This window comes from Sceloporus undulatus, chromosome 10 (assembly GCF_019175285.1).
Source record: "Sceloporus undulatus isolate JIND9_A2432 ecotype Alabama chromosome 10, SceUnd_v1.1, whole genome shotgun sequence".
Classification (NCBI taxonomy): domain Eukaryota; kingdom Metazoa; phylum Chordata; class Lepidosauria; order Squamata; family Phrynosomatidae; genus Sceloporus; species Sceloporus undulatus.
Genome location: NC_056531.1, coordinates 3,280,495 through 3,292,676, shown reverse-complemented (window position 1 = coordinate 3,292,676; position 12,182 = coordinate 3,280,495). Strand labels below are relative to the sequence as shown.

General features: G+C 39.6%; 1 protein-coding gene across 2 annotated transcripts in view; it reads right to left on the bottom strand.

Annotated features, from left to right (window-relative positions):
* Nucleotides 1–12,182, bottom strand: part of ATP2A2 (ATPase sarcoplasmic/endoplasmic reticulum Ca2+ transporting 2) — a 40,294-nt gene that overhangs the window by 6,830 nt on the left and 21,282 nt on the right. For both annotated transcript variants that reach the window (XM_042442103.1, XM_042442102.1), the window contains 12 exons: nucleotides 11,581–11,666; nucleotides 10,777–11,241; nucleotides 8,188–8,276; nucleotides 6,681–6,783; nucleotides 5,200–5,331; nucleotides 4,960–5,082; nucleotides 4,551–4,769; nucleotides 3,804–4,139; nucleotides 3,169–3,389; nucleotides 2,638–2,840; nucleotides 1,886–1,971; nucleotides 1,400–1,533 (listed from right to left, as the gene is read on the bottom strand). In XM_042442103.1, coding sequence (XP_042298037.1) covers nucleotides 1,400–1,533; nucleotides 1,886–1,971; nucleotides 2,638–2,840; nucleotides 3,169–3,389; nucleotides 3,804–4,139; nucleotides 4,551–4,769; nucleotides 4,960–5,082; nucleotides 5,200–5,331; nucleotides 6,681–6,783; nucleotides 8,188–8,276; nucleotides 10,777–11,241; nucleotides 11,581–11,666 — 2,197 coding nt within the window. The remainder of the gene's footprint in view (nucleotides 1–1,399; nucleotides 1,534–1,885; nucleotides 1,972–2,637; nucleotides 2,841–3,168; nucleotides 3,390–3,803; nucleotides 4,140–4,550; nucleotides 4,770–4,959; nucleotides 5,083–5,199; nucleotides 5,332–6,680; nucleotides 6,784–8,187; nucleotides 8,277–10,776; nucleotides 11,242–11,580; nucleotides 11,667–12,182) is intronic.

The following is a 12,182-nucleotide window of genomic DNA, read 5'->3' as shown; positions in this document are numbered from 1 at the left end:
TCCGGTGGCGGAAAATAGCGCCGCGGTTTTTTCGTAACCCGAAGAAACCTTCGTAAGCCGAAGCAATAAATCCCTATGGGATTTTTTCGTATCCCGAAAAATTCGTAACCCGGCGCATTCGTATCCCGGGGTACCACTGTATGTCATTTGACCCCTGAACCCATAATTCCCGCCCACAGATACCAGCTCTCAGATGTGACCAGTCTAGAGCCTCTCCCCTTCCCTTCCACTGGATCTGAAAATCCCAGTTCTGGCTTTTTCTTGTTATTCCATTCATGGGTGCCATGAAGCCAGGTGCAGTCATCTGCAGTTATCAAATGGAAACCAAGGGCACAGGTACTTCTTTCAGTACAAAGACATGGGACTACTGGCAGCCAAGCTGCACAGAGTACGTCAAGCAACACCTTCTCCAGATCAGTAGAACAAAGAGAAAGTGGAGTGGTCCACAACTGAACATGCATGGCCCATCTGACTGATCTGCTATCTCTCGTAATAAAACTATGAGCATTGTGTAACAACGTAATTTAATATAGCTAATGGAACATTAAATACTGGGAAGCAACAGCTCACCACTTGCTGGAAACATTAATAGGACCAAAGTAGGGCCCCCACCTCTGCCAACAGCAGCCTTAAGAACCAAAGCCTGCCAAGTCCCATCGACATCTCTTTCTTGAAAAAATTAGTTCCTTTAAGAGCTCCCTGCTTTCTACAGGTACCCTTGACCCTACTACACAGCAGTATTACATCTGACCTGGTAAAGGGTCTATATAAACATTACAATCTCTGGCAATGTTTTATTTATTTGATTTATACCCAATCCTCTATCATCAGAATTCAGGGTGGCTAACACTCTGACATAAAAGACAGCTAAAATCACAAACTCGAAATACTGTACTTAAAAATCACAAGTCCAAGCTCACAAATTATACATTTAAAAATTCCAAATATCTGCTAAAATACAATAAAACCAATACAAACAAGCAGTTGAAGAAAGTGTAGACACATGCTTATTCCCTCGAAAGCTTGTATAAACAGACTATTTTCACTTACTCCAAAAACACAAACGTGTGGAGAACAACCAGATCTCTGATGGGAGTACAAAAACCATGTATAAGAAAGCCTTACAAGATGTAGTAGCCCTACAGGGCAGCAAAAGAAGAGCCTGACACAAGTTCTATCACTGGCCTATTTCATGGACTCCTCCTTTGTGAATCTCAACCTTTTAAAAAAGGTTTGAATTTCACATTTAAAATTAGACTTTGGAAGACAAGGAAAGTTCCATATTTATCATGAATGCACTCAGAATTCACTTCTCTGAATCAATGTTACATGAAAGAGCGATCAAGAAGCATTCAGAGGAAGACGCAAGACCTTCAGCTCTTCATTCAAACATACTGACCTGTTGAGGGCATTACACATTTCTATTGTGACCAAGACAGAAAGTGCCATTGTCATAGGATATGGAGACTCAAAGACTTCACAGACAACTCCTTCAAACTCTGGATTGTCATCTTTGCACTGTAAGAAATGGCTCTGGAACAGAAATAAAAGTCAGTCTAACTCACTGTATCTCCATGCCTTTTTCTCTGCCAAAAAATTCATCAGAAAATTCTTGTACAGTATTATAAAAATGCAGCCAGAAAGTTGAAAGGAACAACCCTTTCCCCCCTCCCTCAGCACTTTAATCATATTTTTTTATTGTTAAACAGGGATTAGCTTGATGTGTAGAAGGTCTTGCCACAGATAAATACTGGCGGCCTTTAGTAAGACTTCTGTATTATATTAAAACAATATAGTTAAGCAGCTGCACTCTGAAAAATGTAAGCTCAGTTCCAAAACTATTAACAGTGTTTCTAATTTAGAAATATTAAGAAGAAAATAATACCAGCTGGTAGTAGGTAATTCTTGGGCCACCATCAGCAGCAATAAACCACCAAGCAGCAGCTCCTACAGTAGCAGCTCCAACATAGCCTTAAAGGAAAGGGAAAACATGAATAATAGGGCATCTGTACTGGTTGCTCACCTCACCTGAACTTCCTCCCCTTTGTACAATAGGTTACTGTGTAACCCTTGCCCATTTCCTGCAATTACTACCCATGCTTAGATCTTGATAGCCAAGTCACCACAACTGGATTATTTCCAAGATTGCATACCTTATTTAAAACAGACCCAAGAGACATGGCTGCAGCTGCATACTATGAAAAGGGCAAGAGCTTTGTGCAGAACATCCACACTGTACCTATGTAAAACTGTGCCTTAGTGAAAGTATCTTTTACAAATATAAACACTATTTCAATTCAGCATACAATCCAAATGCAAGGCACTGCTGGTTGAGGGGAAACATAAGAGATTCAGTTTAAAAGGAAGCATCAGGACTAGATTAATTTAGCAATACCACTGTCAAAGTGGTATAGCTCTACTAGACTAGCAGTTGCCAAGAGAGACTGAGAAAAATGTTGAGAAGTTAAAAATGTTCAAAGGATGCAAGAACATGTTTCTAGTATTCTTAAGCTACCTTTGCCACTACCTCCAAAAACAGGGTGGACTGGCTCAAGTCACACTGCTGTGATTTTGTGTGAGAGGAAGAAGAAGAGGGTACTGAGAATGAGGGATAGCAGAGCTGTAATGGACACTCACATCCAATTGCTAAGTAACGGAAGAAGAGCCACCCAGAGATCAGGGGCTCTTTGGGATTGCGAGGTGGTTTGTTCATGATGTCCAGATCCGGAGGGTTAAAGCCCAGAGCAGTAGCAGGGAGTCCATCTGTCACAAGATTTACCCACAAGAGTTGGACAGGGATCAATGCTTCAGGGAAACCCAGAGCAGCAGTCAGGAAAATACTGCCAAAAAAGGGAAAAAACATAGGTGAGGTTAAGTCATTACTGCAGATTTTAGTAAGCATTTTGAAAGATGGCTATCTAGGACTCTGAACTACTAACATGCTTGTCTCAATACCCAGAACCTGCATGTCACTAAGCATTTTCCCATTGCTCAGTCCCACTTCCCTCCAACACACACACACTAGGATCAGGGGCAGAAAGGTTTCTTAACAGATGTGATAACCGCTGATGGATTGAATTTGTCTCAGCAGCCATGGGTACTCCATTTCTGATGGCTAACTCACTTGCACAGGTCTTGACAGGAGCTGCAAATGTTCGATACACCTACCAGACAACCTCTCCGACATTAGAGGAGATGAGGTAGCGAATGAACTGTTTCATGTTATTGTAGATTGCACGGCCCTCTTCCACAGCAGCCACAATGGTTGAGAAGTTGTCATCTGCCAGCACCATTTCTGAAGCAGTCTTTGCCACAGCAGTGCCTGATCCCATAGCAATTCCAATCTCTGCTTTCTTCAGGGCTGGAGCATCATTTACACCATCACCTGTCTGAAACAATGTTTGAGAAATAAGCAACAACACAGAAAAGATAATAATAATAATAATAATAATAATAATAATAATAATAATAATTTGTTTTATTTATATACCGCTATTCCAAAGATCATAGCGGTGAACAGCAAGTAAGCTAATTAGCAAGTATTAGCAAGAGACATCTCTCTTTTTTTATCGAGGTTAAGGTCTAAGAATGTGTGAATAGGCTCCAAAATAAGTCCCCCTTCTATTATTTAAGAACTTGCTGGAAAGGGCAGCAGAAGGACTTAGCATGCATTCCAGACTACTCTGTATCTTCTTACTGGGAAAGAACTGTTTGCCAAGATTTGGGCTTCCGTGACATGTTTTTATATGAAGACCCCATACAAGAAGTTGCCACCTACATATTATCCACCACAACACACTCACCATTGCGGTAATCTCATCAAAAGACTGTAGAAACTCGACAATCTTTGACTTATGGGAAGGCTCCACACGAGCAAAGCACCGAGCATTCAGGCAGGCATCTCTCTGGGCAGCTGGAGAAAGTTCATCAAACTCCCGGCCTGTAAAGGCTTTTGTGGTGACATCCTCATCCTCCCCAAAGATGCCAATACGGCGACAGATGGCAACTGCAGTCCCCTTGTTGTCCCCTGTTATCATAATCACACGAATGCCAGCTTGCCGGCACAATTTTATGGATGATGCAACTTCAATTCGTGGAGGATCCAGCATCCCCACACAACCAACAAAGGTTAAATTGGTCTGAAATAAGAACAGCACCAGTTCAAGTTAAGTAAAAACTGAAATCAAAATATAGAAGTTGTGAAACAGAACAAATACAAGTCTTATATATTTAGACTATGGTAAAGACTGTTTATGTCGCTCTTAAAACTTTATTTTTCAGTATAATTAGTTCATCCATACTTCAGGGAAGTCAGTGACTACTTTTCTCATTTTATAAGGGAATAATAGATATCAAATGGGGCTATGAAAACAAAGGATTAGATAAAACATGGATCAGCACAGATTAAAATAGAGGCACAAACAGTATTGTCGCCCTTGCCACCCAAGAGTTCAAAGTGGCCCATTAACAGATGTCATTAAGGCCCAGATGTATTTGCTTTAGGCACCCTCAGTTACTCATCAAGCTGCAGATAATGAAAAAGAACCAACCTCATAGGTAATGAAATTTGCGGAATCCTCCAACTTCATATCTTCCCTTCTTGATGGATTATCATGTGTAGCAAGAGCCAGACAACGCAGAGTATCTCTCCCTGTGCCCCACTCTCTGATGACACTCAAGATCTTCTGCTTAATTCCAGGTGTCAATGGCACCTTAGTGCTTCCAACCCGGACATGCGTACACCTATCAATTACACCCTCAGGCGCACCCTACAGAAGCACAATATAAAATATGCTCAGTCTCACGCATAAGACCTTTTTACTAAAGAATAATTAAGGACAAACAAACAGACAATGAAATAGGAGCTGAAATACTCTCAACCACATATAGAAGCCCATCTTTACAAGTGATATTGTGTGCAGACAGCTAGAAATGCTTGCTCCCTTACAGTATACTTGCCTTAACAAACATCTTGGTCATGGCAGTTCGGCTAGGCTTGTTTGGAGTGCAGTACACTGACATGGACTTTCTATCCCTGGAAAATTCAAGGGTGAACTCCTTCCTCATGAGTTGCTTTATGACCTGCAAAAGAAGAGTGGGGAAATGAAGACAGGTTAGAACTGCAATATAATTAACCCGCGTGAAATGGAGAATAATTTCATTGGATTCTCTGTTGTGTAGTATTTCAGAAGTACTGACCGAGTTGCAAGCATTTGCCCGTTCAATTCTGGACAGCCCTTTCAGTTCTGTGTCAAACACATTCATCTTCTCAACCAGACAAGTGAGGGCAGTTTCTGTTGCTTCGCCAACTTTCTCGTACACTCCTTTAGCCTTTGAAATAAAGCTGTTATCAGCATAATCAAAAATCACAGATAGCTTAATAATCACATGGAGAGTATCTTCTTGGTAACAAGAAAATCCACAAAATATTAAGTAACAAAACTAGTTTTATAAGTGGTATAACTGGTGGATGTAAGCTGAAGCTAACAGTACTTCAAATGTGAAAAACTGTGGTAAAATACTCCAACCTTGGAGTAATCCATAGACTAGCTCAGCTGAAACAAGGTTTGAGCCACATTTTCCAATTCAGTTTCAAATCCTTTACTCCAAATTCCCCTTCTTGGATTTGCCCCACCCTGTTTCCTGTATCTGTTACCCAAAGTTCTGTACATATGTACTTGACTGATTTTGCACATATGTACTTGACAGATTGTCTATTTTTGTGGTTGTTGTCACTTTTTCCTTCTTCTTTGCTATCTAAGGCAGTGGTTCCCAACCTGTGGGTCGGGACCCCTTGGGGGGTCGAATGACCCTTTCACAGGGGTCGCCTAAGACCATCCAAAAACACATATTTGCATGTAGCTATGAAAATAATTTTATGGCTGGGGGTCACCACAACATGGGGAACTATATTAAAGGGCCGCGGCATTAGGAAGGTTGAGAACCACTGATCTAAGGGATCATGACTTGCCTCAGGTCATTCCAAGTCTTTTCACTGGGTTCACTGGGTGCATTTTTTTAAAATGTAAGATTGAAACTGAAGCAGAAATTAAACAATGCCTACTGTATATTCTTTGATATATTCTTTGATGCTAAAAAGTAATATGTGTCCCATATCACAGGAAAGCAGTTGATACAAACACCATTACTTTCCACATAGTTGAAAGCATGTGTCTTAAGCTCATCAATCACAAAATCCAGATTTATCTAGCAGAATTTCTAGTAGAGAAATTGTACGTGTTTCTTACACTTGGATAACAAAAAAGAATCAGAATCCATTAAAAATATAGCACTAAGAACTCTCAAATTCCCTTCCTAGATATTTCTGTTTGATTCCCCTCCATTGTTGGTATTTCAGCCTGCTTGTCGCTCTTTTTATCATTTATTTCATGACTCCTTCCTTTGAGTGATTTCATTGTAAACTGCTTTGTTTTTTTTATTATTCTCAGTTTTCAAGTCACAAAAGGAGGTTGCAACTAACTCGCTAACTAAACACACTCTCAACCAACAACATTTCTTCCAAACAGACTGTACCTACAGACAGAAAGGCGAAGTGGAGGGGAGATAAGAAACCTTGACAGATACTGTTTTGACCCCCCACCCTTTTAACAAACAGAGGAGACCAAGACCAAGTACTTTGTTCAATCTACTCGCCTCTTGAATTGGGAGGACTTACTTACCTCATTGAAATCCAGGGAGGAATCATTGCAAAGGGCGCAGATAGTTGCCAATTCTATAAGCCCATCATACTGAGAGCATCTGACAAGTTTGTCATCTTTATGCCTTTTAGATTAAAAAAAAAAAGGGGGGGGGGCAGAGAAATAATGAATGACAAGACTTTGAATTCTAGTACTTGTGATTTCTCAGCATGTATTCGCTATCAAATCCTTTCCCCCTCTCAAGTGTTCATGCTCAAAATCCCAAGAAGCATACAGCTACTGGTATGAACTTCAGAGGGTCCACTAACATGAATGGATATGAAGCAGGTTTTTTTGCTTAAGAAGATGGACATCTTTGTAGTGGATTAAATTTCATGAGGCAAGACTGAAGTATTAAGTAGGTCAACAGAGCCCAATATCACTAGCAGGTTTACTGGTCTATTGCAACTAGCCCAGTTCAAATCTTTTCTATCCTGGTTTAAGATGCTTTTTTTGGGGGGGGGGGCTGCTTAAATGCTGAAAAAAGAAAAAAAGAAGAAGAGGATTTCTGGTTAATGAGGCAAAGTGTACTCTTTTAAAAATGGTATTATTCCACCTTTGTCCTAGAATAACTTCCTATGAGAAAATGTTAAGCTAAGAAGTCTTTGCGACATTCATTTGCACCAGAAGTTCCCATCAGTGATTTACCCACAAAGAGCTAGGGATTGAACAAATTTAGAATTCTCTCCAATTGGGAGATATATCATTTAATGAAGTGCCTTCAAGAAATATTTCCTCCTTTCTGCTAACAGTTCTATGTAAACAAAGCCATCAACCAGGATATTGCGACAGATGTTATGACTTTTTCAATCTGTACCTTTCTTTGAGATGTCTATGAGATGACATCACACACAGGCATAAGTTTCCTTATACAGAAGGAAAACTGCCGCATAAAACAATAAAATGCTTGAAAACTGGCAACGTGACATGCAGATATAACAGCAATTAACATAACAGATTTGGTGAAACCAAGGTCTAAAGAAGTGAGACTATGAGAGTATTAATTAATAAAAGTGGTGCTTGTAAGAGATAACTCTTCTAGGACAAAGATCTGACCCTGAAGGACAGATCTCAATTGTACTTTCAATACTAAGCAGCGGTTCATAGTAAAAAGCCATATTTGGTCAGATTGGTTACACTCTGACCCATCTATGTTGAAATCAAAAATTGACAACTTGTCTTAAATCAAGGCGGCAACCCTTTGGCCCTTGAATGGTTAACAATTCCCACTAGTCCCATCACACATGGTCAATGGTAAACGCTTGCAGGAGTTTTAGTCCAACACATCTGGAAGGTCAATGTTTTTCCATCTCCCTCAAAACTTGAGAAAAACCTCCCATATCCCCAAAAGAGAAGATTATCTTTGAACTGGCCATTTATGTATCAATAGGCTGCATTTTATCCTACTTTAGAGCAACCACTGTGCTTTGTCCAATGAGACCTGTAAATGGAGTCACTGACAAAAAATTAGCAAGAATAAAACTCTTACACTTCTCCTACAGGAGCATATGTTGAGCCAGACACAGTAAATTCATTGAGAGAACAACTATCCCCTTCGATTCGGTCCACAACGAACATCTGCAAGAGAGAAATGGGTACAGGTATTGCCAAGTGAATGAAATAATTTAGAAATTGTAAATGTGAATGACAGAAGTTCAGAATCATAGCATCAGGAAGGAGTTATTTTTTAATCAGCCCATTGGCTTCAGAGGAATATCAAGCTCATATCTTGGGCCACAAATATGTGCCGCGGTTTAGTTCTTGGGATTACTCTCCTCTCTTACTTCTTCTTTCTTGATTAAAGAAATGCATAAGTACTCTTTTTAGTAGGTTTGGTTCCCCCACTTCTAATGCTTGTATAATTAAAAACAAGGCCCATACAATTCAGGAAGGCTGATGTGTCAGCTCAGCCTACAAGTAACTCAGCTAACTTGTATTATGGAGAAAATTACACATTATCTGCTACCAAAAACCAGCAGTTCATAAAATTACTTCACATTGTTACATAGTTTTTCATTAAAAAAAAACCCTCTCCTAATCAAATAGTCCTTCTTTTCCTTACCTCTTCATTTGATTATGTATTATTTTTGAGTTCAGCTCTCATGAAACTTTGTCAGTTCAGAAGAATCAAACTGAAGATAAAAATGCAGCCTGGGTTTATGGTCCAAGCCCATTCTAGGGAAATAGCTTTGCCTACTTCAGAGCACTGACTTCTTCTACTTCTAGATATTTGTCAAATGCAAACGTTTGATCACCTGACTCTTGAGAAAGAGATTTATCTGACTGACAGGAGTGTATCAATAATGGATGAATAACACACTATGCTCAGTTTGAGAACCAAATTCCAGTACCTAAAACTGAATATCCCCATTAAAAAACAAGGCAATCCTTTTTCAAAAGGACGCCCAACACTCCTTTAAGGCTTTCTCTGTGCAAGTCACATCAAGTTGGACTGGCTCCAGTTTGGCAACATATGATAAAGGGAGAAAAATCATCTTCTAGGATTACTTCTGCAAAAGCTTCCTGAACAGCCTCTCTTTGTATACAGGGAAGTACTGCTTTAAAGTGCTAGGGCTTCCTTCCAAAAATTTCCAACCAATGCTTTTCTATATTACCTAATAGACCTGACACTAAACAAATGCCCTCAGTCACAATATCAAGGATTGGCCAAACTGTTTTTTTTCCAAAAAGAATGCTAAATCCAATATTGTATTGCAAAAGATTATTTTCAGAAGGAGAAAAACATGGATAATCCTAGGCTGAGGAACCTTTCTGTTTTGTTTTGTTTTGTCATCCACCTCCTTTAGAGACGGGCAGTTATGCAATACTCCTGCAAGTAACCTTCTCTAGAATACAGATGAGCCACTGCTTTGTGTCCCACAGTACAGACTAGGGTAAGAGTAGGGAACAACAGAGATAGCAAAAAGGTGCATTCAAACAAGAACAGTCACTTATATAAACACATAGCCTGAAATACTGAAGAAACTCAGAAGATCCAAAAAAGGTCTGACATACAGTAGTTATCATTTATATGAAATTCTACTCTATCCCAGTAACCTGTGATATCTGAGGCCACATACTACAGAGAAGCTTCAACACATTTAGTCCACATTCAATAAAAACTTGTTTAAAAAATGAACATCTGAATTTGAGTCAGAAACGTCACTTTGAACTCCTAATAGGTTCCTGCTTGGAATGCCAAGCACAAGCAAGGCACAACTCATTGGAGAATAAAAGAAACCTGGCATTAACTGCTGAAGAGCACAATGTCACCCAGATTAATCGGCATTCAAAACTGGATTTTTGATGCTCGCAAAAACAAACTGCTAGTTGCTCTACTAAGGGGTGCAGAAACTAACTTCAAATCTAATTTAGATACCTAGACAGTGTCTTGCTTATTTCAGTACAAGGTGGTATGTCAGATTTTACATTTACGATAGTCATTTCTAATCTGGCCCAAATGTGCTAGAAATATAACCCACAGCATTAACACTGAGGAGGTGGGATGAACAGAAAAAGGCAGAGCCTGCCAGGAATTTAATACCTGAAAGGAAGCAACTCCCCGTTACCCACAAATTTACAAGGCAGGGGTTATATTATACAGCTACTCCTATCCATCTAATAAGTATGTTACCTGTGAGAAGAATAACTTCCAAGAACCAAGCTAGGGAAGGTTTTGTGAACTGGGGAAACTTTGGTTCTATTTTCTTTTAACCTCTGGAGACACATTTTATCTTTTCCTCATGGCTCACCAAGACATTATTCAGAAAGTATTCTGTCTGCCCATGTTGAACCAAGATAATGCAAAATGATTCCTGGACCACGTATTGGCTTGACTTGACTCAAACCAAGTCTTGTTTTGTTTGCTATGTGCTAAATCGTATTTAATTTACAAGAAATGCAGCATTTGCCTTTCAATTAATTGTAATTCTACTTTTCCTGATGTTAAAGCCTCTGTTGATAAAACTAGATCTTGAAAGCAGGCTACACTGTGTTGTGAAGACAACTGTGTTGCTCAAGTTCAGTTATGACAACAAATTAGAAGAGATAAAGAACAGAACAAGAGAATTAACCATACCCTGCAAACTGACATCTGGTTGGTGGTAAGAGTGCCTGTCTTGTCTGAACAGATGACAGAAGTGCAGCCCAAGGTTTCCACGGATGGCAGGCTTCGGACAATTGCGTTCTTCTTGGCCATTCGGCGAGTGCCCAGAGCCAAACACGTGGTGATGACAGCAGGCAGCCCCTCTGGGATTGCAGCCACAGCAAGTGCAACAGCAATTTTGAAATAGTAGATGGCACCTCGAATCCAGGAACCGCCATGAACCGGATCATTGAAATGCCCAATGTTGATTATCCACACAGCAATGCATATAAGTGAGATGACCTTTGACAGCTGCTCTCCAAATTCGTCCAATTTCTGCTGAAGTGGAGTTCTCTCTTGCTCAGTAGCCACCATTTCATCACGAATTTTGCCTATTTCAGTGTTCACTCCTGTGGCCACCACCACACCCATGGCTTTGCCTGCAGCAATATTTGTACCCTAAATCAAGAAGTTAAAACAGAACTTAACTAACAGTGACGTAAATCACCAACACTGTAAAACAGGCTAACAATGCAAGTTTTCAGACACTACAGCATCCCATTAGCAACATATGCAAGACTGAGTCTACCTCATGCCCCTGTAGGTCTTTTTGGTTTTGGTTTTTTGGTTGCTACAGAAATTGGTATTTAGTTCCAAACAAGATAATCACTTGGAGGACCAAATTATTAACAATATAGTCAATATTTTTTAATCCCCTTGCAAAAGCCAGTATTGCAGAATAACATCTTAGGAATTAGTGTATAAGCAAAAATAAAACAAAATTCAAGTTTTACTTACAGAAAAGAGCATGTTCTTCTTGTCTTGGTTCACTGCACGTGGATCAGGCACTGGATCCGTGTGTTTAATTACTGACACAGATTCACCTAAAAAGATGGTTACAGCTCTAATGAGATATTAAGCAGGAGGAGGGCAAATACCAGTACTGTAAAGCCTATATTTGTTGTGTCCACCTTCACTTTTTCACTAAACTTATCCTAGAAACCTTAGGTCCTCTAGCGCAACTCTATGGTCAACTTCAGCCAGATGTTGACCATATATTGCATTGGAGGACATAGAGATTCCTAGATAAAACATATTAATCAAATCTGCAAATCATCAAATCCTTGAAAGGGGAAACTAGGGAATGCAGGGGGCCTACTGTATTGGAAGATTTGGGCAAATCTTAACATCAAGTACATTCAGTTTTGCTGCAGACACTTTAAAAGTCTAAAACTGGAGTCACATGGTAAAGGTAAGGAAAGAATACATGGACACCTAGTTCTAAGTCTTTAGATATTCTGGGTAAGAAGGGTTAAAAATCTAAACCTGCCCTAAATTCAACAAAACAAGTACTCTATTTTCACCTTTAAAATGTCAAATAAAAGCTTAACTAGGACCCA